Source organism: Alosa alosa, chromosome 8 (genome assembly GCF_017589495.1).
Source record: "Alosa alosa isolate M-15738 ecotype Scorff River chromosome 8, AALO_Geno_1.1, whole genome shotgun sequence".
NCBI classification, from domain to species: Eukaryota; Metazoa; Chordata; class Actinopteri; order Clupeiformes; family Clupeidae; genus Alosa; species Alosa alosa.
The window spans coordinates 31,154,228-31,180,075 of NC_063196.1; the positions used below are offsets into that span (position 1 = coordinate 31,154,228).

Below are 25,848 nucleotides of genomic sequence, written 5' to 3' on the forward strand. Positions count from 1 at the left end.
TGTAGTGTGTAGATGTGATTTAAGCTATAATAAGTTATATTCCACTCTTCTGTGTGCTTGAGAATATCATATGCTAGGATGAGATCACTGTCCTGAGTGAGATACTTTTGAGCACTGGTAGTTTTTAGGGTGAAATATAAGCATAGATCATCATGTAGTGTATAGATATGAATTAAGCTATAACTGTATAAAGCATATGTAAGCTATATGACACGTTTCAAGCTACAACACAAAGGAAAAACATATTCACCAAACTGTACATTTTCTGAAAGCCTGTCAGGTGAAATGTATGTCAAATGTCATACCAGCTGAATGATTTTGCAGTTAACTGCCCCATTATGATTGGTCTGATACAGTGTCATCTCCCTTGCCAATGCACACAATATGTTTTATTGAAGCAGTACGTATGTGGGAAATGGACAACATCAGGCTATTTTTAAGGTTTACAATGATATCTAAAGTATGGGGAACATACAACTGAATCTCCAACAAGAAAAATATTGTTGATGACAAAGCAACTTTAAAACTCAAAGCTTTTTTGATGGTAGGATCCACATATGGTAGTGCTTTATTTATTTAAAAATGACATATTTGTAGTTTATTAGAAAGCTGTATGTATTACTTGAGAGTTTTGGGCTTGCAATCTGCCTTGTGAAAGGGGGAGTTGTTTTTATGTGCGGTTATGATGTGGTCATATCCCATTACATAGTAACACTGTAATGTACGAAATGTCCACAGTCACCAAATTAGGTTGTTTGGTGAATTCTGTTTGCTAAAGAGGACATTGGTCTATTTTTGTTAAATATTAACTCCTATTGATTGATGACAACAGTTGATGAAATGCAAGATGCAGAAAATACATTGCAAAAATACTTGGCTTTTTATTAATGCTCAAGTAGATTAATGAACTAATGTATTTCAAGGTTATTTCCTTTAACATTCCCATAATCATTTAAGAAAAATAATGCTGATCCTTTATGCCTGATGTCTTTATGCTTAATTGTGAAGTGTGTAAATCGATTAAGAAAAAGTGAAACACTAAGTATGTGTCGAAAATATACTTTTGGCTCCATTAACAACATTTATTTACATCACAATCTCATTGCTGAGATAGACAGAAATCTGGGTTGAGACCTCTATGGCAAATTGGCCCAAATATTGACCTCTGCACCCTGTTCTTGTCAGGACAATGATTGACAGATGAGTGAGATCTATCTATTTGTCTTACTGACATGGTTTAAAAGACTCCAAATCCATGTAAGGGCCTGGTTGCGGTGGCTCTTCCTGCCACAACATGGACACATCCAAATTTCTTTTAACATGTGCGCTGCTCTGTACGGGTAAGACAAATCAATAAATCCACTTTACATTTACATGTACATCTGGAAACTGATATTTGCCATTTCATTTTCCATCTGTATTTGGAGTTCATCTCATGATGTAATTGTTTTTCCAATACAGTTTGTATGTGTCTTACACTGGAGAAGTCATGTTGTACATTGTTTTAATCAAAAATGTTTTTCAATATAGTTACACATATACTGCAACCACAAAGTAATGTAGTAATGTAAAATGTGATGACTACTTTTATACCGGGATCATTAGAGGTGTTCCATATAGGGTTTGACTAGCGAAGTGATTCTGTTTCATATATTGTCACAGAAATGTCAATTAAGCAATCTGTTAATCCATACATCTTTGTAAAAGAAGTCTGCCAGTTACAATGAGATTTGGCAGTTTGATAAAATCATTATACCATTGCTTTCCCAATTGTACAGTATGTTAACAAACATTCAAACTATGCAAGCTCTTATTTGATTTTCAGACAATGGGGGCATAGTAATCCATGTTTTCGCCTCTCTCTTTAGTCACTGAAGTGCTTTCAAATGTCCTTGATGATTACACTAAAACTGATGGGGCCTGGGTGGTCACTATTGTCAAACGAGCATATTCAGTGAACACGGCAGCCGAGTGTGCAGTGAAATGTAATGCAGAAACAGCCTTCCAATGCAGGTAATGATCAGCTCATATTGCGGGCCTGCTACCTATTCTGTGCAAATGAGCCTGCATTCATGAAGTGTTTCTCTCTGCAGGGCCTTTGTTTACATAGAAAAGGATCAGGACTGTGTGACGGTTCCAGCAAACTCAAAGATGGAGTTGCTGCTGCGGAGGATGAGCTCAGCATTTTATGAAAAGAAAGGTACTGCAGACAAAAGATGATACATGATGTGTACATGGCCTGATAAAACTACATTAGCCTAACTAGAACATAGCATTTGACTTATTTTGGACATTAAAACAAGAAGCTATGGTTAAAATTTGAATTTGTTTCAGCATACATTCAGTGGAGTTAATGTTTAATCTGTGTTACAAGTCTAATGTGTACCCTTCCATCAGTAAACAAGTGGCTGGGGCGAAAGGATTAGATAAACAGTTCATTTCTAGGCCTCATTGAGTCAGTGGGAATATTTAACTAGCCTGACCAAATCACAATGGCTTAGACTCTGATTTTGCATTCTGAAAAGGGAATGGGAGACATATTGTTAAATATTTTGATGTTGGAAATATTTTTGACTGATCTCAAGATTACTGTGGAAACTAGCAAAATTAATATTTTGACCTTCTAACAGCAGTATTGTAGATACTGTATCCACATACGTTTATATAACTGGATCACACTAAAGAGTTCTAATCCAGTCACACAAACTGCCTTGATATAAGATCAGCAACAGATCACCTTTTTCCCATTTTCCATAATAGAGTTTTTAAAAGAATGCATCACTGGTAATGGGAGTAGCTACAGGGGAACAAAATCCAGAACCAAATCAGGAAAAACATGCCAGCGATGGGCCTCCAAATCTCCCCATGTACCCAAGTTAGTACATCCCTCAAAACCACACTTGCTCATAACGCTTATGTGCTACAAAAACTCTAGAAATGTTTCACTGTGTCCTGCATCTGCTCAGTGGCTTCCATTGTATGAAGTCTGCAATCTTCTCTCTTGAAGCATGACTCCAGAGAAATACCCTAATGCTGACCTGGAGTCCAACTACTGCAGAAATCCAGACAATGATGCTGGTGGACCCTGGTGCTACACCACGGATCCACAGACGAGATGGGAGTCCTGTAACATTGAAGACTGCACTGGTATTGCATAGGTTCTAGGGTATAATGTGCATAGGTTCTAGGGTATAATGTATAGTATAAGTATAAGTATATATACTTTTTTGATCCCGTGAGGGAAATTTGGTCTCTGCATTTAACCCAATCGGTGAATTAGTGAAACACAAACAGCACACAGTGAACACACAGTGAACACACAGTGAGGTGAAGCACACACACTAATCCCGGCACAGTGAGCTGTCTGCTTCAACGGCGGCACTCGGGGAGCAGTGAGGGGTTAGGTGCCTTGCTCAAGGGCACTTCAGCCGCAGCCCACTGGTCGGGGCTCGAACCGGCAACCCTCCGGTTACAAGTCCAGAGTGCTAACCAGTGGGCCACGGCTGCCCCAATGTGCATAGGTTCTAGGGTATAATGTGCATAAGTTCTAGTCAATGTGCTTGACTAGTTCACATTTCAGATGACAATCAGCTTTCACACCGTCACAACTCATGCCAGTAATGTCTTTGCCTTGAAGTCCAATTTTTATTAACCTCCACAATGAATGATGAGAAGTGAATCCATACCTCTGATTATTGGGGGCCAAGCAGCGAAGCTGTGAAGGCACCCATTGTGTTTGTACCTTTTCCTATTATTATTATTATTCTCCAATGGAAGTCTATGGCAGCCCATAGAATCGTACAGTAAAAAGTTGTGAAATTTGGCACATTGATTCGGGACAGTATAATAACTAATTTGACCAAGTGTTATGCCTGAACCAATGCACCCCATGACGTCAATTTCCACCATGTTAAACCTTCCGCCATATTGGAGTTCATCAAAAAACATATTAGTGATGTCTGTTAATACTTTGAGAGGTCTTTAGGCCGAAACATGCCAACATGTGACGTCAACATAATTGATCTGACCGCCATATTGGATTTAATCAAAAACACTTAAAAGGCATCAAAGGTCACAAAGTCTGTCCGATTTTCACGAAACTTAGCACAGATGATCTTCCGACCATGACTCATAAATGCATTGCTTTTTGGAGACATATTCAAAACCCATCGCCCGTCGTGACCAATCAAGTTTGGCGGCGAAGCCAAAGTGAAGTGAAGTGATATCTCAGCAAGGCTTTCACGTATCAAAACCAAACTCAGTACATGGTCTCAGGACCCAATTAGGAGGAGGCTCAAGAAATTTGGTACATTTTGACCACTGTGTGGCGCTATAATCACAGGAAGTATAGTCATATTTCAGCAACCCTTTGACATATAAAAACCAAAGTCAGTACATGGGGTCAGGACCCAATAAGGAGGAGGCTCAATAAATTTTATAACCTTTGACCACTAGGGGGGGGCGCTATAATCACAGGAAGTCGGCTCATATTTCAGCAATGCTTTCACATATTGAAACCAAACTTGGTTCATGGACTCAGGACCACATCCTGAGGGCACACAATAATTTTAACAACCTTTGACCACTAGGGGTGCTATAATTTGCAACACTTTCTCGTATCGACACCAAACTTGGTAACCTGGCAATAGCCAGATGAATTTCGCTCCGCCTAGCTCCACTCATCCATCTGGAACCGATCCATTGAAGTGTTGCTTCAGAAGGCTGGGCCTAATCAAAAAATGCTTGCATATGATTGAATAAGCCACTTGTCCGTCATCTATTGACGTGCTACTTCAACCACTCACATCGAGCGCTATAATTATCAACACTTTTAGTATCGACACCAAACTTGATATGTGGACTCGTGACTACAACCTGAGGACACACAATAAATTTGGTGATGTTTGAGGTGTGCTTATGTGTGGGGGGGTTTTATCTGTGTATATGTGTGTGGGGGGGTTTGTGGGGGGGTTAATTGGGTGTGTGTATAATGTAACAACATTGCGTTGCCAGGACAACTCCTGCTCAACTTCTTGGCCCCCTCATTGCTGCTTTCAGCTAAATTTATTATTATTATTATTATTATTTTTACAAAACGTCATGTATGTTTGCATCTGCAGTGGAGTGCATGCACTGCAGTGGGGAAGACTACAGAGGCAAGATCTCAGTAACAGAGGGTGGCTATACCTGTCAGCGTTGGGATTCCCAAAAGCCACAAAACCATGGCTACCTTCCCTCTGCGTATGCACCTTTCATAAACATGCACATGCACCCTCAATCTCATTTACTGAAGAGGTTAACATATTTAAGATTATTGTGTCTATATATACATGTGACGTGTGTGTGTGTGTGTGTGTGTGTGTGTGTGTGTGGTCCTGTACAGACTTCCTGATAAATACCTAGAGGAGAACTACTGCAGGAACCCAGACGGGGAGCCAAAGCCCTGGTGTTTCACCACTGACCCCAAAAAGCGCTGGGACTTCTGTAACATCCCTCGATGTAGTGAGTCACCTTTCTCTGCGTGTTTTTGATATCCTCGAGACTGTTTTACAACTATTGAAAAGTCAAAAAGTAGTACACATCGCACACCATCGTGCAATGTATACTACTCTTTGACTTTTCAATAGTTATACTGCACACCATCAGCACCTGGAGCAAGAAGGGCTGTACACAGGGATTTTGACTTTTGACTGTTTTACAACTGTTGTTTTGAACTCTTTTTTTCTGTCGCTCTCTCAGCCTCTGAGCCCCCAACTATAGTGCCAGAGCTCACTTGTGCTACTGGCGATGGCAGCGCTTATCGAGGACTAGCATCCGTGACAATATCAGGGAAGGCTTGTCAGATGTGGTCTTCGCAGTTTCCACATAAACACTCTCGAACTCCAGATAACTACCCATGCAAGTAAGACCTGTTTGGAGCTTCACTTGAGTTACTGTATGTACTTATTTCCCAGGATTCAGTGTGCTTTAGAAATATTCATCCCTGCTTGAGAGTATCCATTATGCTCTTTCAGAGGCCTTGAAGGAAACTACTGCAGAAATCCTGACAGTGAGAGAAGTCCCTGGTGCTACACAACAGACTCTGAAACTAGATGGGAGTACTGCAAGGTGCCCAGCTGTGGAAATCAACCAGGACCTGGTCAGTGTAGAACCAATCATTAGACATGACACTTATATTGGGAATAGGGCATTTCAACAGTATGAAATCAATCATTATATTAATAATTATATAAAGCAATTTGTTTCCATGTGAAGTCAGATGATGTATTTAAGCTTTTGGTGTGGAACGTGTAAGGTTCTTGGGAGCCAGTTCATCTTAATAGTAAGAAATGAATAGTTAGAAAGTTAAGGAAAATAATGTGAAAGGCTTTCAAATGAGCTGGTTGCTGATGAGTACAGTTTGATGTATCCCCCCACAGAGGAGCCTGTTATCCCTGAAATGGAGGACTGCTACACTGGTGATGGGAGCTCATACAGGGGGGCCATGTCAGAGACAATTAGTGGGAAAAAATGCCAGATCTGGTCATCCATGGATCCTCATCGCCATCAAAAGACACCACAGGACTTTCCCCAAGCGTAAGACCACAAAGACACAAAACAATCCTTTCACAGTAGTGCATAATGATTTAATAATGACCTTATGATTACACAAATACATGAGAGAAGAATATAGCTCATTGCATGTGTGCCACTGGAGTGGAAAGCCTCTTTCCTTGAATAGCACATTTAGTTTTTTTACACATTGCAATTAGTTTCAATCAATTGTTATTAGTTGGTTAATAGACAGCCATAGCTGGCAGCGTATGTTAAGTTGTTTACACAAGTCACATTCATGTTTGTATTTGGGGCTGGGATGGGCAAAAATACATCAAAATGTATTTCAAAAGTAAAATATGAAATACCCTTATTTTAATTGTAGGCTATCAAAATAAACTACAAAATACAGTAGCCACACCATGTATCAGAATAAAATACTGTATTTTTGTAAATGACTTTGCAAACCTTCCACATCTGTCTATTTAATCTATTCCTTCATCAGTACACTGACTCTGTTGATTTTTCTACGTAGACACATGCCATAAACCTACAAACAGTCAACAGACTGACTATGCTGACTGGCCTGTAACATCTCGTAGCCTAAATACTGTATATCATATATGTATGTGTGATATCAGAGATGTGCTCAAAATGTCACAACTTAACTTGTCAAGTGGTACGAAGTGGAGACAAGTCTCAGCATGCTCAGATTGCTTGATATTCCACTGTGTAATGCTGTTGAGGAAGGATCATTAACCTTTTAGTTGGTTTTTAACTAACTGGGCACCAAGCTCTAAATGGTGTTATATTGATGCCAAGATGCATAAATATGAATTTTTCATCGTGTTGCTTTAGGCGATACATGGGGCAACTTTTTGAGCAATGTTACAGGGCAAACACATAACCAGTTCATGTGTCCGACAGGATGATTACAATTCTCAAGAAACTGATTACTAAAGTTCTCAAGATACTTGAGGTTGGTGTGAGGGAGTGTATTGTGTGTGTGAGCAACCCACACAACTCTGGGCAAATTACTAAGTCAGCACCAGTCAGAGGCTACATTCATTGTTTTGCACATAATCAAAAGTATTGGTTCTACCAAAAATATTTGTACATTAGGCTATAGACTGATTGTAGGCTATAGAATTCACTTGTAAGCTTACTGTAAATAAATGTGTTTTGTGTTATACATTAAGTATATTTCCTCACCCCTGCTATGTCAGAGACCTGCGGAGGAACCTGTGTAGGAACCCAGATGGTGACCGTGCTCCCTGGTGCTACACCACTGACCCCTCGACTCGCTGGGAGTACTGCAAACTGGAGAAGTGCACTACCACCAAACCAACAGAGAAACCAGTGTTGGGCCCCAAACCTGTCCCAGGCCCCAAGCCCCCCGGCCCATTGGCCACCATTGCTCCAACTGCAGAAGGTGGGAAGGTTGCCTCTTCTGACCATTAAAGGTGCTCTAAGTGATATGATGCGGTTTCTAAGCTAAAACATTTTTTGTCACATACAGCAAACATCACTTTACCAGGCGCTAGCTGCCTGTGCCCTGAATGCACTGTAAAAAAATGCGGTCTCTGTGACAGCCCAGGCTCCTAAAACGGCAACAATAACAACCTGGTCCAGCCTGGACATAAAAACATAACAAACTGTTCCAGCCATTCACTGATGATGCGTGTTTAGGAGAGTTTCAATTGCACGCGAGGGAGGGGGTGGGAGTAGCGAGCTAGTTCTCTGTTTTGTTTGAACTTCAACAGAAGTTACCCAACATCGCTTAGAACACCTTTATGCACATTCAGGGATTTTTCAATTCTGCTGGCATGGTTTTGTGATGACACCACGCTCAATTTGTGTTCAGACTGCAAGGTTGAAAACGGGGTGACCTACAGGGGTCCTACATCTAAGACTATAATGGGTGTCACCTGCCAAGCCTGGCGCTCCATGACACCCCATCAGCATGCCAGCTTCACTCCTGAATCACACCCTGATAAAGGTTTAGAGGGAAATGTGAGTAAGATTTCTGTCACAAGTTCTGTCAGATTTAATCATGTTAAGGCAATAATTTGGAGGGTGTGTGGACTAAAGGTCTTGCACAGTACTTGAGCATGAACGTCAGAACTACAAGGTTACAGTAATGTTTTTAGGTAAAGGTTGATCTTGCTTTCTTTTTCATTGGTGTTAGCAATGCAGGAACCCAGACAATGATGTGAATGGGCCCTGGTGCTACACCACAGATAGAACCAAGAAGTGGGACTACTGCCAGATTCCAGACTGCTGTATGTCTCTCATCTCCCCTGTACACCGTTGGTAGCAAAGAAAACATATCAAGTCTAGCTTTTGTGGCCAGGCAACAGTCTTAGCCCCATTAATAAGTGAACAACTAAATTATGATGACTTTGATATGTGCCACCAGCTGAACAGAAATGTGGACAACCTCGTGTAAAGCCCATGCGATGCTTTGGACGTATTGTGGGAGGCTGCGTGTCCAAACCTCACTCCTGGCCATGGCAAATCAGTTTACGAACCAGGTATGCACCCGACTGCCAGTTTTCTAGTTTCATTTTTCCTAACAGCAGTGCCAATGTATGTGCGTTGAGAGTGAATGAATGGCTGAGCCATGGTGATGATACCATGACGCGTTTTGTCCCATTCTCTCTTTTAGCTCTGGAATTCACTTCTGTGGAGGAACACTGATAGATGCCCAGTGGGTCCTCACGGCTGCCCATTGTCTAGAGAGGTACTCTTTTCCAGGTTTACCCCAATGATGCACTTTGATCCATATACTTTGCTTTTGATGTGATAATCCTCTAATCACTGACATGGGATCCATGTTCATTTTTTACAGGTCTAAACGGCCATCTGCTTACAAGATATTTCTAGGAACCCACACAGAGAGAGGGACTGAACCATCCAAGCAAGCGAGGGATGTTGAGAAACTGATTCTTGAGCCAACCGGAAAAGACATTGCTCTTCTCAAGCTTTCAACGTATGTACAATTTTTTATCATAAAATTGTCTAACATGTTTATGTCAATTATTTGAAAAGGTTTGTTTGTTTTCAGTTAAGATGGCTAGTGACAGTCATTCCACATGACCATTTTGACTAAGACTGGATAACTTGTGTATTGTAAAATACTCTAAATTCCTAGATGAGGAATTGGATGTTTTGGTAATGGCCCCCTAGTCACCAAAGGATTTAAGTGTGCACAGAAAATCAGTATAGTGATGTAGTGATGCTAGGCTTTTGGTTGGTTTAAACTGGAATTGCTGCTTAAAGATCTCAAGTCACAGACACTCAGAGATTCTGTTTGTCTGAGTCAGTTAGTTTTAATATAAAAAACCCATTGCCTACTCCAACTTTACATGGCACTTTTTAATTTGCAGGCCCGCTGTCTTAAATGATAAGGTTTTGCCAGCATGCTTACCAGACAAGGATTACATTGTTCCAGGCAACACAGAATGCTATGTGACCGGATGGGGAGAGACACAAGGTAAAATATCTATAATTAGTAACCTATTTTAGATCATGTTTTTTACCATGTCAAGAGATTTATACTTTTGTACTAAACATACATTCCCTTGCCTTTACAGGAACGGGTGGAGAGGGGAAACTGAAAGAAACAGGATTTCCAGTCATTGAAAATAAGATTTGTAACCGACCTGCATATCTAAACGGGAGGGTGAAGGACCATGAAATGTGCGCTGGGAACATTGAGGGAGGCACAGACAGTTGTCAGGTGGGTTTGTTATAGGGATTATTCTAGCAGAGTTCTGTCATCAACACCATGGCTTTTCCCATGCTTTCTAATGACTATTCGTAACGTCCATACGTTCCAATGACTATTTGTTAACATCCATGCGTTCTATTGACTATTCGTTAACATCCATGCGTTCTAATGACTATTGGTTAACATCCACGCGTTCCAATGACTATTCGTTAACATCCACGCGTTCCAATGACTATTCGTTAACATCCATGTGTTCCAATGACTATTCGTTAACATCCATGCATTCCAATGACTATTCGTTAACATCCATGCGTTCTAATGACTTTGTTAACATCCATGCGTTCCAATGACTATTTGTTAACATCCATGCGTTCTAATGACTACTGGTTAACATCCATGTTGTCTGTTCCAGGGGGACAGTGGAGGACCACTTGTCTGCCACTCTCAGAACACCTTCATCCTCCAAGGGGTCACATCATGGGGCCTTGGCTGCGCTAATCCAATGAAACCAGGGGTGTATGCCAGAGTGTCCAAATTTACTGACTGGATTAATAGTGAAATGAAAAAGAACTAGTTAAGTTTAAGTATAAATGTATTTTTTTGATGAAATGCTGTTCTGCTGAAATACCCTAGTGTCACTTATGTCTGTACTTGTATTGTGTAGGGAGTAACAACCAAGGCTGTTACATTATTTCTGTGCAAGGGACTGCCACCTTAATGTTAATTTTAAGAGAATATATGATATTTTGGTAACATTTTACGGCAAGGGTACATGAATGAATTCATGCATGATATCTTTAGGTTGAAACTGAAACAACTGAAAAATACATTATATTCAATGGATAGAATGAACTGTGAGAATGAAGGTAATCCTCTGTACTCTTGTGTCAGAATAGAATTTTACTATTTTAATAAATGTTTCAAAATCATTGATAGTCAATGTATGAGACTGCCATTCTAACAGCACACACAATAACTACCTTAAATAAATTACACAATAATCAAAGTCTACAAAAATTCAAACAAACAAAAACAGGTAAAAATGTAAGGTATAAATTATGATGTGGTGGCTTTCCTATGATGTGAAAGATAGGTCCCACTTCCAGACCACATGACTGGAGCCATGGACTCAGACATCCACGGGTTCTTTCTGGGTTGTTACGTCTGATGGGATGAGATTCTCCAGCTGGTGACTCGTCAGGGCGTTTTCCTTATGTCTGCAAAATAAAGAAGGATGCCAGTCATGAGCACACCACAGCCATCAGACACAAAAGAACAATAGAAGGCCAATATGTCTCTTGTACTGTATGTGTGCATGAGAATTTATTTAAAAAAATGTGTTTAAGGTATATGGGGATATATACTGATGGGAATGTGTGTTAAAATGAATTAACTGTAAACAATGATTTAGAGCTAAAACTTACTTCTGAGGGTTTTCAATGTCATCAATAGTTTCAGGAAGTGGAACACCTCTTGTCTCAGGCAGCAGTAGGACCAGACCCCCAGCAATAAATGCAATTGTCCCTGTGACAACATGGCACAACCAGGTGGATGTGAGTTGACTGAAAGTGCTTGGAGTAGCCACCACATAATACTAAACTCTCTGCTCAGATTACAACTCTATGCTCAGATTACAACAAACTATCTGTTGACACTGTTGACTGATGCTCAGTAGAGGTGATGCTCAGTAATTGTTCACTGGTAATTTCACATAGGCCTACTAAACTTGAATCTGGTCTTTGTGGACAGATTATCACAGTAAAGTGTTACCAGACAGAATTCACTTCAAACACATATTTTGTTCTGTCACAATCTGTCACAATTCAGTGACTAGATAATTCAGTGCAAAACTAACCAAATATAATCAGTGGGAGTTCTAGCCAGATTACAGCCAATCGGTAGAGCAGGAATGGAGCCACAATACCACCCACGTCACACAGTGTGGAGCACACCGACACCCCGAAGTTCCTATAAGAACAACACAACATACCATTGGACTTCATACAGTGCTGCAGAATACAATATGTTGAGCTTTACCAGAGACTTTCTAATGAGGAGACAGCACTCAAAAAACCCTCCATAGAAATGCATGGGGCTAGTTTGTAACGCCAATATGGCCGTTGTCTACACATATCCCACCCCTACCTCGGCAAAACGTCGACATGTGAATAGATTGAGTCAATCATGTGGTGTGATGTGAATACATTGAGCCAATCATATGGTGTGTTGTGAAGACATCGTGCCAATCATGCGTTCTGATCTCGCTGCTGGAGCAAGATTGGTGTCGTGAGCCTTGCGCACGCGCATTTCTGCCGAAATGGATGCCCGACGAGTGCCCAAAAAGCGTTGTCATATGGCCGCCGAGTGGAGGGACTTGCCTAAAAGGACTTTGGCTTTACTCAGTGACTATCTGATAGACTGCAAGATACTTCTGGATCAAGAGGATTGACTGAGAATCACCGTGTGCATAGATCCTTGAAGAGTAAATGTAAACATTTGCGTGACAGGGATATAAAGGGACTTCATTGGCTCCCCTTCACTATTTTGTCTCTTTTATGCGCACTGATCTATAGGCCTCCTAAAGTCACTGATCTATAGGCCTCCTAGCCTCCTAAAGTCACTGATCTATAGGCCTCCTAAAGTCTCCAGTGGTTTTATTCAAGATTTCTCTGACCTTCTGTCCTCCATGGCTTCTAGATATGATAAACTGTTGATTTTTGGAGACTTTAATATTCACATCTGTTGCCCTAACAAATCGCTGGTCAATGAGTTTATAAGCCTTATTGAATCATTTAACCTAACACAGTCTGTACTGTAACTGGCCCAACTCATCAAAAGGGTCACACCTTAGATCTTGTTTTGTCATCTGGTTTCCCTCTCTCTGTTACTGCTACTGTTGATATTGCTGTCAGACCACTTTTTGATTATGTTTGAATCCTCTGGGTCTTGTCCCCCGATTATTACTCAAATATCATCAACAGAAATGCCCATAGACCAAAGGTGTTGTTTGATACATTGTTGTTGGTGTTGTTTGTCATCTCTATAATAAATCCTTCGACTTCTGTGACCTTTGCTCCCTCAACGGAACTGTGTGAGAAGTTTTTACATTTTTTCATTGAAAAGATTGATTTGATAAGAGCTAACATCCCTTCTCTAGTTTCTGTTCACCCGGAGATGCAACCTCTTTCACAAAGCCATCTCCAATACTTCGCTGAGGTGTCACTCTCCCAGCTGTTTGAAGTTGTGGCAATGATGAAAGCAACATGTTGTCCCTCTGATGTCATTCCATCACACATTTTTAAAGATGTTTTTCCTGCAATCAGCCCCCTCATATTGGCCATGATAAATTGCTCTTTGCTAAATGGCACTGTCCCCTCCTCTTTCAAGCACGCCATTGCACAACCCCTTCTTAAGAAGCCCAGCCTCAATCCAATTGATCATAAAAACTATAGGCCCATCTCTAAACTACCCTTTGTCTCTAAAATCCTGGAAAAAAAATGTCTTCACAATTATCCTCCTACCTGAATACCCATAGCATTTGACAAATTCAAATCTGGTTTTACAGCATTACATAGCACAGAATCAGCCCTGCTGAAAGTTCTAAATTACATTCTGCTCTGTATTGGCTCTTTTAGTCCTATTGATCTCAGTGCAGCGTTCGACACGATCAACCACAGCACTCTTTTACACCGCCTTATGGATAGTGTAGGTCTGAAATACTGAAATACTGTAGGTACTGTAGGAAGCACTTGGACCTCTGGCTGACAACCTCCATCGGGTTATAAACAACCTGGAGGTTTGGCTAGACAGCTCTCTAAATTTTAACAAACAGGTCAGCAGTGTTGTGAGTGGGAGTTTTTATCATCTGAAAAAATGTTGCTAAGGTGAAACCAGTTTTATCCCAAAGTGATGTAGAGAAAATAATCCATGCTTTTATCACATCTAGGCTAGACTATTGCAACTCACTTTTCTCTTTTTTAACCCAATCCAGCATGGCCAGACTACTGTACAGCTGGTGCAAAATGCGGCTGCACGACTTTTAACAGGTACCAAGAAAAAAGAACACATCACCCCATCCTTGCTCATTTTCATTGGCTACCTGTTAAATTCAGAATTTACTTTAAAATGTTACTTTTTGTTTTTAAAGCCCTACATGGGTTTGCACCATCTTATATTACTGATCTGCTGACACCATACTCCACATCTTGGTCACTCAGGTCATCATCTCAACAGCTCTTCTCCATTCTTCACACACGCCTTAAGACAAAAGATGGCAGAGCGTTCTCTGTCATTGCCCCTAGGCTTTGGAACAACCTCCCCCTTCAGATCAAGTCCAGCTCCACTATTGCCAGCTTTAAATCATCTTTTTACTCTTGCTTTCACCCCAAGTTAAGACTACACCCCCTCTTAGCCCACCCTTTCCCACAATTTCCCACAATTTCTGCTTCATCATCTAATCTCACTAGCTACTAATTTTATTATTTATTTATTTTTAACTTTCTTTTTTATTACATGTTTTTATTGCCTCACCTCGTTTTACTGCTATGTATTTCACCCCTTTAGCCTTACTGTTCTTTATTTTATTTTGTTTTGTGTTTACTGCTATGTGTTTTTACTCCTTAGCCTAACTAGGTCTATGTATTAAATAATATTTGATTGTTTGCTAGTCCACCCTTTTTTATGTATTGATTTATTTTAATTGTGAGGCACTGAGTCTTTGTATATTTGTATATTTGTACTGTAATCATTTTACTGGGAAGCACCTTGGGTCAACTGCTGTTGTTTGTTAAGTGTGCTATAGAAATAAAAATGACTTGACTTGACTTGACTATCTCCCCTTACCTAACAAAAGTAGGATACAACTCCGTGTTCACAAACACCACCATCTCAAAGGCCATGGTGATACCCAGTCGGCCCACACAAGCCACCACTGTCCTCTCCCAGAACATACCTGTGAGAGCGCCAGGAAGAGAACATAGAACATGAAGAACAGAACATGAAAAACACAGAACATTAAGAACATAGAACATTAAGAACATGCTCTTAGCACAAGCTCAGCCATGGCTGCACCACCAGGCCCCAGGCGTGAGCTCACTCTCTGGGATGAAGGCTGTGATGAAACAAGCAGCTCCTGCAACGATGTTGGCCGCGGCGAAGGGAAGCCGTCGGCCAATGCGCTCGATGGTGAAGAGGATCAGGAATGCTGCCGGGAACTCCACCAAGCCGGAAATGAGGAAGTCGATGTAGACATCTCCTCCAAGGATGCCCAGACGCATGATCAGACCTTGGTACACCACAGCACTTGTAAACCTGAAGGAAGGAAGATCAGAGTGACGCAAATGGGCAACTCAAAACACAAATGCATACGGTGTGGTTGACTGGTTGGCAGGGATGTAACTCACCAGTTGAAGGAGAGGATGAAGGTGTGTTTTCTCATTTTCGGAGTCCTGACTAAGTCCATGAAGCTGGCTGAGGAAGGTGTCTCTGCAGAATCATCCCTGAGATTCTGTAACAGAATAGCACATGCCATCACCACATTGCGTATGAGATTAAGACTATTTTCTTTTCAATTAAGAAAGTATGTATGGAATATCACTCATTTCACACCTCAATGTTTTTGGAGAGAGTTTTCTTGTTCTCTTTGGCCATTGCCTCTGTTATCTCTACAGCTCTGCTGGATTTGTTCTGAGAGAGCAGCCATCTTGGAGATTCAGGAATAAACCTGGAGAAAGAAGAAATCACCTAAACATCTTTAATGTTCTGTGTGCTATCCAAGGTGTATGAGCTTGCCAACAACTGATCTATGATCAGTCTCCACTGTGTACTCGAGTGAATACAGGGTTGCCTCACTCTCACGCATTGGCTGCGAGACTCACTCATTTCATTAGCTTCACATGCTCTCTCACACCACACCCCTTGATTTCTCACGGTGAAGTGTCAGCCCGGTAGCCCCAATACGGAACTGCTGTGCCCCAGTAAAATCTCAAGTTCAGGTTCAACTAAATTGCTCACGGGGTACTCGTCACACATATATCACACAGCATATCACTGTATCGCATCGCATCGCATCGCATGTCAGTGGAATCGAAGCTTTCAATTAGTTGCTGTAATAAATGGTTTGTGAGAAAATGAACATTGAGCTGACATGAAATGTAATCATATTTGTATTCTGCACACAGCTCTGCACACCCATTACTCTCTGTGAATTATCAGTACAAACATTTTTGTAAATTGCTTATCCATATATTATTCCACCATCATGGTTCTTATATTACCAGATTCCACACAATCCTACTTACACAGATATTCATATTTTTGCTGGCATGCTTCCAAGTGACAGTAATGCAAAAATATGAAGAAAAAAAATAAAGAGATGCAATGATTTTTTCTTGATATAAAGCCTGACATAAAACATGCAAAGATTAGCACAACATACTTTCCCAGATATGGGTAGACCAGACTGTCTTGAAAAAGGAAGATATAGCATGTATAGATGGACATTACAATGACCAAGACAGCTTATCTTAGATTAACTAGCTGAACAACACAGGCTTCTGTATAATTTCATGGAGTGCTGAAATGTACACTTTTTTTGACCATTTCTGAACTTTGAAACTCAGCAAATAGCCTATGCTTTGTGGTTGTTAACTTATTGCAGTATCATCATACCTATTCCACCTGTGTGTGCATGGTTAAAATTCTCAAGTGCAAAATAGTTTAGGCTACAGCACAAATATGTCCATCCATAGATATAAAAAATAAGCAAGTCTAACCTCCTACTTGCACCAGATGAATGCATTTAAATGTTCAGGCTGAGGATGCCTCTTTGCTCTTTGGCCACCAGTCCCCTCTGGTGTAGTAGTCCCCACTGGTAGTAGATCCCTTTGGTACCCCTGACCACTACACTGAGAACCACTGATGTATGGTAAATTATATATATATATATTTTGTTTGGGCAGTATGGTAAATGGTATATATATATATATATATATTTTTTTTTTTTTTTTTTTTGGGCTGTACGGTAATAATGCTGAATGAGCTGTGTCCGCAGCAAGTTTGGTTGGCCCACCAAATCTCACTCAAAGTTGGCAGCCCTGTGAATAGGCTTCAGTGAACTAAAACAGTAAAATTGCCCATTAGCTTGTTACGCAGATGCTTTCCAAGCTATGGTTATACAAGATAGCAAATAAGGGAAGGATGCAGTGGCCACAATTACAAGAGAAGTCACTTAAAGTAGAAGTTACCAGTAATAGGACAGGAAGACGATGTAGGGAACTGTGATGACCACTTGTAACCAGCGCCAGTCGGTGATGAAGTAAGCAATGAGGGGGAGGATTAGAATGCCCACACTGAAGAACATCTGGTAAAGAACCCCGACCGTCCTGCGGTACTCCACACCAACCAGCTCTGTGACTAAAGCAGGAAGTGCAGGCAGACAGTCATCTGACAACAATCAACTCATCATCATAATAATCATTATAATGAGGCTAACCACAGCTGTTGTTGAAAAGCTGATTGAGATATTCTACAATATCTCTTTTTTTTTATTCCTAATTATTATATAAAGCACAAATCGCATGCATTGTGCTCCAGATTGATTGATAGGGCAGAGGGGTCATTTCTTACTCAGCACATATCCAGCCACCCAGCCTCCTTTCACTCCGAAGCCGTACAGCGTCCGGAACACTAACAGAGACACGTAGTTTGGAGCGACTGCCACTAGAATTCCAGCAATCCCATTCAAGAGGTTGGACATCAAAAAGCTTAATTTCCGGCCAAATCTGATCAAATGGTGGGGGAACAAAATGTTGTCACTCTTTCCTTTAAGAATACAACGGAAAAGTATCCCATACTTTTCTGTTATGATCAGCCTTACCTGTCAGCTAGGTATCCGATGGCAATGCTACCCACCAGAAAGCCCACATTGAGAGTAGCCTGGTACATGTCCACCAGCCAGGCATCCGCACACACCAGGTCAAACTGCAACCAGAGAAGTCACACATCAGTACCCGCCTACACCAGTGTTTTTCAACCTTTTGTGTGCCACGGCACACTTTTGACACTTAAAATGTCCCACGGGACACACTAACATCCTGTGTGAAGAAAAAATAAACATACCATAGCCTAAAATTTCAAATAATACACAGATTTGGCATTATTATGGCTTCTATGCAAGACCTGCTCAATAAAACAAGCACCCTCTGTTTCATTTGTAGGTGACTATATCTAATTGTTGTTATGAACTGGATATGTGATGATTCTGTGAATACTGGATATGGGGCCCCCGTTGTACAATGCCTGCATACCACAAATAGTGCAATCATACAATAAATGAGAGCATGTTGTTTTAAATTCTTTGATGCAACAGTTGCTTTTCTGGACCAGTGAGTGACATTTGGGTCATTTTTTTGCGGCACACCTGATGATCTCTCACGGCACACTAGTGTGCCCCGGCACAGTGGTTGAAAAACACTGGCCTACACAACCTACTCTTATCAACATAACACCTCACATCAAGTTTCCGCCCGGTAAAGTGCTACACTGAGTAGACAAAATCTGTGGTTTTACATGGCAATTGCATCACCTCTGCTCCTGCTGTACCAGATCTAGGCTCCTGTCACATGAACACTATTGAGACAGATTGAATACATCTTACAGTTGTGCTGTTCTGGTGCCATATCTACAGTTGTGTGTAGAATAATAGCAGTGTGTTTTAAAAAATTTAATAAAGCTCAAAAACACATCTGTGTTGCATGGAGTCGACCAACTACTGGCACCTGCGAACAGGTATTCCATCCCAGGTAGATTGAACTACATTCCTGAGTTTTGCCTCAGAAACAGCATTTTTGATGTTCCCCCACAAGTTTTCTATAGGACTGAGGTCTGGGGATCAGGCTGGTTACTCCATAACGTCAATCTGAAAAAAATGCAGAGGAATTGTGGAATGTAGTTCAATCGTCCTGGGCTGGAATACCTGTTCACAGGTGCCAGTAGTTGGTCGACTCCATGCAACACAGATGTGAAGCAATTCTCAGAAATAATGGTAATGCAACTAGATATTAGTGCAGTGATTCAAAGTAAAATAAAATCTTGAGACATTTTTCAGTTTATACAATAAATGTTTGAGTTTGTAAAGAAAAAATCAAACATTGCTATTTTTTTGAATAGCCTAACAATCCTTTTTCTTCACTTTCTGTAAAGGTATAACACAAACTTGATCAATTTTGGTCATGTTTTGATTTGAAATGGAATGTGCAGTGTTCCCAATGCATTGATATTATGGAATTAACAGCTATACTAAGGATTTTGAGCTTTATTATTTTTTTTAAAACACACTTTTCTGCATATTATTCTGCACATAACTGTACACACTGTGCATGTAAGGTCTCACCTCTGTGACGAAGGATCTTCTGCCCTCATAGTCGTACTCCCAGCCGTCCTTGCAGGTGGTGGTTGGCACTGTGCTCAGCTGCTCGTCAGTCAGGTGAGGTGCGGGGTGGTCGCAGATGAGGCCTGTGGCGTTCCAGTCCAGATCGTACCTCTGGCACTGGCTGCGCTCCAGGCCCGACGACTTGTTGACCAGGGGGGCATAGTTGCGTGTGTTGTGCAGAGTCCAGCCACAGCTCTCCCTCTGCTGGCTGACGGCGGGATCGCGACACCAGTGCTCCGGGGTGAAGCCCTGAAAGACGATGCCCACATAAATGCCAGCCCAGGGTATGGACACCATGCACAGGAGAGCGAAGATCCGCTTCTGGCAGCGGCCGAACTTGCCGGCCTCCTCGAGGACGTCGTCGAAAGTGGTCATGGCTGCAGCACGTCGGGGGTCAGAGGCAGTCGTGTGTCTGGCGAGGGCTGCGGCCAGGGTATTTACAGGGGAAGATGTGATCAAAAGTCCAGTGAGGAGGATGACCTTGGGCCTCGGCCATGTTGTGATAGACCAGCCAGGCGTTGAGAGCACGTCAAAACTCTTGTGTTACTCTTTAATGAGGCAGCTCTTTCAGATGTCACTGAGGTTATGTAATCTCACGAGCCCTCGCTAGATCTGATGGGCTGCCAATTCAAATAAACTCCTCCAATGCAGTGCTGCACTGGAATTATAATTCAATGCAGGCTTTACCTCATTCATATACAAGTCACTGAGACTAGAGACAGAAGCCACCTACACTACCGGTCAAGAGTCACATTTACATTCCACTCCATTATAGACAGAATACCAGCTGAGATCAGTTGCATCGTTTTTTTAAATCAGGGCAGTAGTTTCAGACTACATTATGTGTTTACATAATTGCAAAAGGGTTCTCCAATGTTTCTCAGTTAGCCTTTTAAAATTAGATCAGATTAGATTAAACAGCATGTGCCTTTGCAACATTGGATGAATGGTTGCTGTTAATGGCCAATGTAGATATTGCATTAAAGATCAGCCATTTCTTTTTACAACAGTTGAGATGTGCTTGCATAATTGCAAAAGGCATCATGTAATCTGAAAAAAAAAAAAAAAAAAAAAAAAAAAAATGCAACTGATCTCAGCTGGTATTCTGTCTAGAATGGAGTGGAATGGAAATTTCTAAGTAACTTCAAACTTTTGAGCGGTAGTGTACTGTATGTATATTTAAATGTGTGAGACAGGCTTAAAATAGATATGCCGTCACAACCATGCATTTCCCCATTTTCATCGTCTGTCTGTATGCATCTTGCAACTATGATAAGCCTTGCTTCTTGAGTCATGGTCTTCCTCGAGGTTTCTGTGAATAATGGTTATTTCCAGGGCGTATCAAGTCTTGGGGAATCAAGATGACTATACATGAAACTGAATAAGTCATTTTGCTGCTACAGTATGGGCAATTTGAACGGTGCTGGATGACGCAAGCAAGTGTACGGAGCAGGGAATTCAATCTCACTTCAAGTGTTTAATATTGAGATATAGATTATTTTAAAATTATGAAATATGTTGTAATTCATATTAGGATCACTTCAAATGGGATCAGCAGTGACTTAAAAAATGCAGAAAAATGTAAGTTGTGCCAAAGGGTATAAAAGGGGGTTCTATACTCAATTCAATTCTAAATTCATTCAATATTTCTGTAGGGCCTCCTGATTTCTACAGTTTGAGCCAAGCACAATAGAATACACCAAGCTCCAATACACCAAGCAGAAGGCTAGAATAATGGTCTGAACAGCTGTTGTTTTATTACTGATTTAATGCAATGTGTTCACGCAAACAGTTTATAAATACAAAAAGACAGACGAATGCAGGACACCAAACAAAAATAAGCCCAAGAAGTACCAGAGCCTCTCACAAGAGAGAGGAAAAAAAAACACACCAGTCGGAGGCTCCGGGCCTTCTCATCATGCTTCATGACTAATGGACGTACCGAGCGAGCCGAGGTGCTCTGAAGCATACAGCAGTGACAGACGTTTCACTCCAGAACTACAAGAGAAGAGTCCATGTGGTAGAGGCCACCCTCCACCCCCTCATGTCCAGCCTGCCTGACGACCTGAGAGCTGGCAGACCCAGGAGCTCTGGGGGGGGGGAGAAGGGGCGTTCGTCCACCATAAAGTGCCGTCAGCTAATAAACCACCTGACTAACACAACCACAGTCAGTCAGGGAGTCTCTTCTCCTACGCAGTTAGCCAAAAGCTGCTCATACGGTGCAGCAGATGCGATATCGTTAACTTGGCCATGTTGTGAGCAAGACTTGGAAGTCCAAGTAGCTCATGCCTTTCCATTCACCCTCTTGGACCCCAATTCATACTGAAATCGTTAAGGTCTTTGACAAATATACTGATGTTCTAACGCTTTCAAATCTTTTCTGTTGCTTTTGGCAAATAAAGGACAGATGTTTACGTTACTGGTCTTGGAATAGGAGCAAAAGGAAGAGAAGTGACTGAACACAAAGATCACTTCACATTAGAACGTACAATCCCACATGAAACACTGTTGGAGTGATTGAGCAGAGACAGCCACATAAAAAAAAAAAAACAATATCAAAAATCATAAACATAATGTACCAGTAGCTAAAAATCCCAACTTTAGGTGGCAAAATGTTGTGCCATTATAATGAGGCACAGCTGGTTAGTTGAGACCTTTTAATTACTTTGCCAGAACAAGCTCATTTCACTCTTTCACATATTTTTTTTCACAATCTTATAAACATGTAGGTGAAAAAGCTCAACTTAGCCCTGCCCACTGTGAGACCAAACTTCAATAGCCTAATTGCATGTGCCCGCTTGTGTTCTAACTTGCTTAACTCAGTATAAATATAAATGTATAAAATAAAAGAACACAACAATTATTGAATAATAATTTCCATCACACTGTGATTGTAAGCAAATTCAAAACAACTAAAAAAACGCAAATTCAAAACAACTAAAAAAAAAAAGTCTATGGCAACCCAAGGCTCTGGTATCCTGCCACATTAAAGGAGAATGCATTGGCTACCATGGCACTGAAGCGCTCCATGTGGATACTGCTGTTCTGGCTTTCTCATGCTTTTTTGGCATCAAAGGCGGAGCTGAAGCACAGGGCCAAATCCCTCTCTTCAGGAACATTTCATGGTGAAGAAACTCCCAACATGCTAGATGGATGACGCGGAAATAGTTAAGTTCTGTGCTATGGCCAATGGGGTACAAATGCAAAAGGAGTCACACGGTGGCAGGATGATAAATAGGAGTCTGAGGTCACTCAGCAGGACCAAAATGGAGTACCAAAGTGACGCCGGATATGCAAAATACACTGCTACACAGCATCGGATCCATACACTGAAACATTTCCATTAGCGTCATCATCTGTACAAACTGGAGGCCCATGCTCTATCTATAGACCTGACAAAGAGAGTTTGTGCTGTAGGAAAATTCCAGTTGCAAAAAAAAAACAACCAAACAAACAAAGAAAAAAAAAAAAACAACAAAAAACATAAATTACCATAAAGTTGAAAACTAAAACCAAGAGGGGACTAGAAGGATATACGTGACCAAATTAAACAAACAATAACATTCTGTCCATTGATGTTCATTTTCAAGCATTATAAACAGTTATCATTACAATTTGATGAAAGCAATTTTCATCAGGAAGGCATCATTTCTTAAAGGACGAAAGCAATATAAAATGTAGCCACTGCTTGAAGCAGTGAAGAGAGAAATACAGTTCCCTTTGAGAGGACAAAACAAACAAAACAAAAGAGCAAGGGGAATCATAAAGCTCTCTGTAGATGCACGTACATATTCTCTTTCTTCTGAATGTGTGTGTGCGCACGTGTGTGTGTGTGTATCATTGTGTGTGTTTGTTGGCGTGTGTGTGTGTGTGTGTGTGTGTGTGTGTGTGTGTGTGTGTGTGTGTGTGTGTGTGTGGAGACATTCGGTGCGGAGGGACAGCCCCTCACACTTTGAGCAGGTCCTCATCGCTGTCGTCCGTGGTGGGCTCCGGCTGGCTCCTGTGCGGCCGGTGCTGCGGTCGGCCTCGGCGCCGCTCCCGCTCCTCCAGGAGCCCCACCAGGTCCTCATCGCTCTCTGCCCGGAGCAGGGCGGGCAGGGGGCGGGCGCGGGGCTTGGCGCGGGCAGCCGCCTGGATGTACCCCGTCTGCCAGCACCTCGCCCGGCTTCTCGGCCCGGCGTCCAGCGGAGGCGCCCACCAGCTATCGCCCTCGCTCCCGGTGAGTGGTGATGTGGCCGTTGGCATGCCCACCTTGCCCGGCGACTCCAGCTCCTCCATCAGCCACTCCATCTCGTCCTCCTCGCCGTTCTCCTCCCGCGGTTCACTGACCAGACCGTTCAACCCATTAATCCAGAGAGACGAGAGAGAGAGAGAAGAGAGAGAGAGAGAGAGAGAGAGAGAGAGAGAGAATTATTATAGATTATTATTATTGCTATTATTATTAATACCTGCATATATTATTATTATTTTTATTATATTATTAATATTGCCGCGCGCGGTTATTTTTACTATTAATTTAATATTATATACATATTATTTTTATTATATTATTATTATTATTATTATTTTTATTTTTACATATATTTTATTTTATTATATATATTTTTATATTTATTATTAATATCCGGACATTTTATTGGCTATTATTGGTTATTTTCTTTTTACATATTTTATTATTATTTTAATAATCATATTAATATTATTATTTCTGCCTTTGTTATTATTATTATTAATAATATTATTTTTAATGCGGGATTATTTTATTATTATTAATATTACGCGGTTAATATTTTTACTTAGAGTCATATTTTTTACCATCCATATTATTATTATTAATATTTTTACTATTATTAATATTATTATTATTACACATACACATATTTTTTAATAATATTAATATTAATAATATTTTACTATTTTACTTTAGGGAGGGATTAAGAGGAGAGAGAGAGAGAGAGAGGAGAGGAGGAGAGGAAGAGAGAGAGAAGAGAGAGAGAGAGAGAGGAGAGAGAGAGAGAGAGAGAGAGATGGGTGTGGTGAGTGTTTGGAACAAGAACAATGTGAGTGTGTTTAGAACAAGAACAGGCCATTAGAGTTTGGAATGGACACTGCTTGTCTGGTCATGAGGCAATAATGGAAGTGTGTATGAAGTGCGAGTACCTTTGAGTACTTGTAGGCCACTGGGTTTCCTCTCTTGCAGCAGCCAGTGACTTTCTTAATCACAAGATCCCTGCAGACACACAGACCACAAGAGAATTGCAGCAAGCAAGAAAAAATGCCCCCACCCAGATAACGATCACACACAACATGTGCGTGCACTGGAAAAGTACATGCCCACACCAAGTCTCCCTTCAAGATCAATATCTGTGTTTCCGTGTGTGTGTGTGGGAGGTGTTGGAACATACTGCATACTGTTCAGTTAATACCATATTGCAAATAAGGCTATATTCAAAACACACTGCACTATTAATGGCATGTTCCAAATGAGGTGTGTGTGTGTGTGTGTGTGTGAGTGATTTCAATTTGCCATGCAATACGTTGATACGATCACCATTCAAATTGAAAACATTCACCACCTTCCACCATTTCCTACAAGCTAGGAACTGATGATAATCAGAAATTCCAACACATTCATTTGGAGATAGGGATGTAACGATTACCGGTATAATGTTAAACTGCGATAAAAATGTTGACGATAACAATTACCGTTTTCATTTCAAATATCATGATCATCACGGATGATTACCACAGTGTGGAAACCGTGTGTTTAATCCTTCCCAGCTTCATCCAAGCCTGCTTTTGACATACAGTAGGCCTGGTACAATGAAACAAAACTGGTACCCTACTGATTCTGTTATCTACTTAATGGATTTAACTGTGGCACAAAGCCAATTAAACATGACCAAGGAAAAAGTGAATGGGACAACACACAACGCTATGCTATGAATTAAGAATGCTCAGCTCAGCCAGGTTTGTTTGTGCAGTCAGGATGTAGGCCTAGGAATGTGAAGGAAAATATGCCCTTTCAGTAGCAATAGGCCATCTTAAAATGCACCAGAATAAAAGAATCTACTCAGTAACAATTTTTTACCCTCCCTCTGAAAACGAGTTTCAGCGTCCCTGGTTAAATGTTGCACTTTTGATAAGGTTT

General features: G+C 41.0%; 3 protein-coding genes across 3 annotated transcripts in view; 1 reads left to right on the forward strand and 2 right to left on the reverse strand.

The window, feature by feature from the left end:
* Window positions 1–1,237: 1,237 nt before the first annotated feature.
* Window positions 1,238–11,196, forward strand: LOC125299713 (plasminogen-like). The gene is made up of 19 exons (XM_048251110.1): window positions 1,238–1,340; window positions 1,869–2,013; window positions 2,094–2,200; window positions 2,761–2,875; window positions 3,008–3,147; window positions 5,121–5,241; window positions 5,384–5,502; window positions 5,740–5,902; window positions 6,015–6,139; window positions 6,420–6,576; window positions 7,761–7,966; window positions 8,399–8,547; window positions 8,723–8,816; window positions 8,954–9,068; window positions 9,203–9,277; window positions 9,386–9,526; window positions 9,924–10,030; window positions 10,131–10,276; window positions 10,680–11,196. Exons 1-19 carry the CDS (start codon window positions 1,295–1,297, stop codon window positions 10,839–10,841), a joined length of 2,433 nt encoding a protein of 810 aa, XP_048107067.1. The 5' UTR covers window positions 1,238–1,294; the 3' UTR covers window positions 10,842–11,196.
* On the reverse strand, window positions 11,155–20,123 carry slc22a2 (solute carrier family 22 member 2). The gene is made up of 11 exons (XM_048251115.1): window positions 19,659–20,123; window positions 18,144–18,247; window positions 17,894–18,048; window positions 17,512–17,680; window positions 15,875–15,989; window positions 15,670–15,773; window positions 15,363–15,577; window positions 15,110–15,218; window positions 12,123–12,235; window positions 11,692–11,791; window positions 11,155–11,484 (listed from the first exon to the last, which is right to left on the reverse strand). The coding sequence occupies exons 1-11, from the start codon at window positions 20,070–20,072 to the stop codon at window positions 11,397–11,399; spliced, it is 1,686 nt and encodes a 561-aa protein (XP_048107072.1). The 5' UTR covers window positions 20,073–20,123; the 3' UTR covers window positions 11,155–11,396.
* A 4,582-nt stretch (window positions 20,124–24,705) lies between these two features.
* LOC125299117 (cation-independent mannose-6-phosphate receptor-like) overlaps window positions 24,706–25,848 on the reverse strand; it is a 36,581-nt gene continuing 35,438 nt past the window's right edge. Inside the window, 1 exon segment of the mRNA XM_048250245.1 lies at window positions 24,706–24,927. Coding sequence (XP_048106202.1) covers window positions 24,768–24,927 — 160 coding nt within the window. The 3' untranslated portion in view covers window positions 24,706–24,767.

Coding starts and splice junctions, on each gene's coding strand:
- LOC125299713 (XM_048251110.1), top strand. CDS start 1,295: ATGGACACATCCAAATTTCTTTTAACATGTGCGCTGCTCTGTACGG. Junction 2,014..2,093: donor GAAACAGCCTTCCAATGCAG/GTAATGATCAGC, acceptor TTCTCTCTGCAG/GGCCTTTGTTTACATAGAAA. Junction 10,277..10,679: donor GAGGCACAGACAGTTGTCAG/GTGGGTTTGTTA, acceptor TGTCTGTTCCAG/GGGGACAGTGGAGGACCACT.
- slc22a2 (XM_048251115.1), bottom strand. CDS start 20,072: ATGACCACTTTCGACGACGTCCTCGAGGAGGCCGGCAAGTTCGGCCGC. Junction 15,774..15,874: donor CTCTCTCCAAAAACATTGAG/GTGTGAAATGAG, acceptor ATTCTGTTACAG/AATCTCAGGGATGATTCTGC. Junction 15,578..15,669: donor TTCATCCTCTCCTTCAACTG/GTGAGTTACATC, acceptor TCCTTCCTTCAG/GTTTACAAGTGCTGTGGTGT.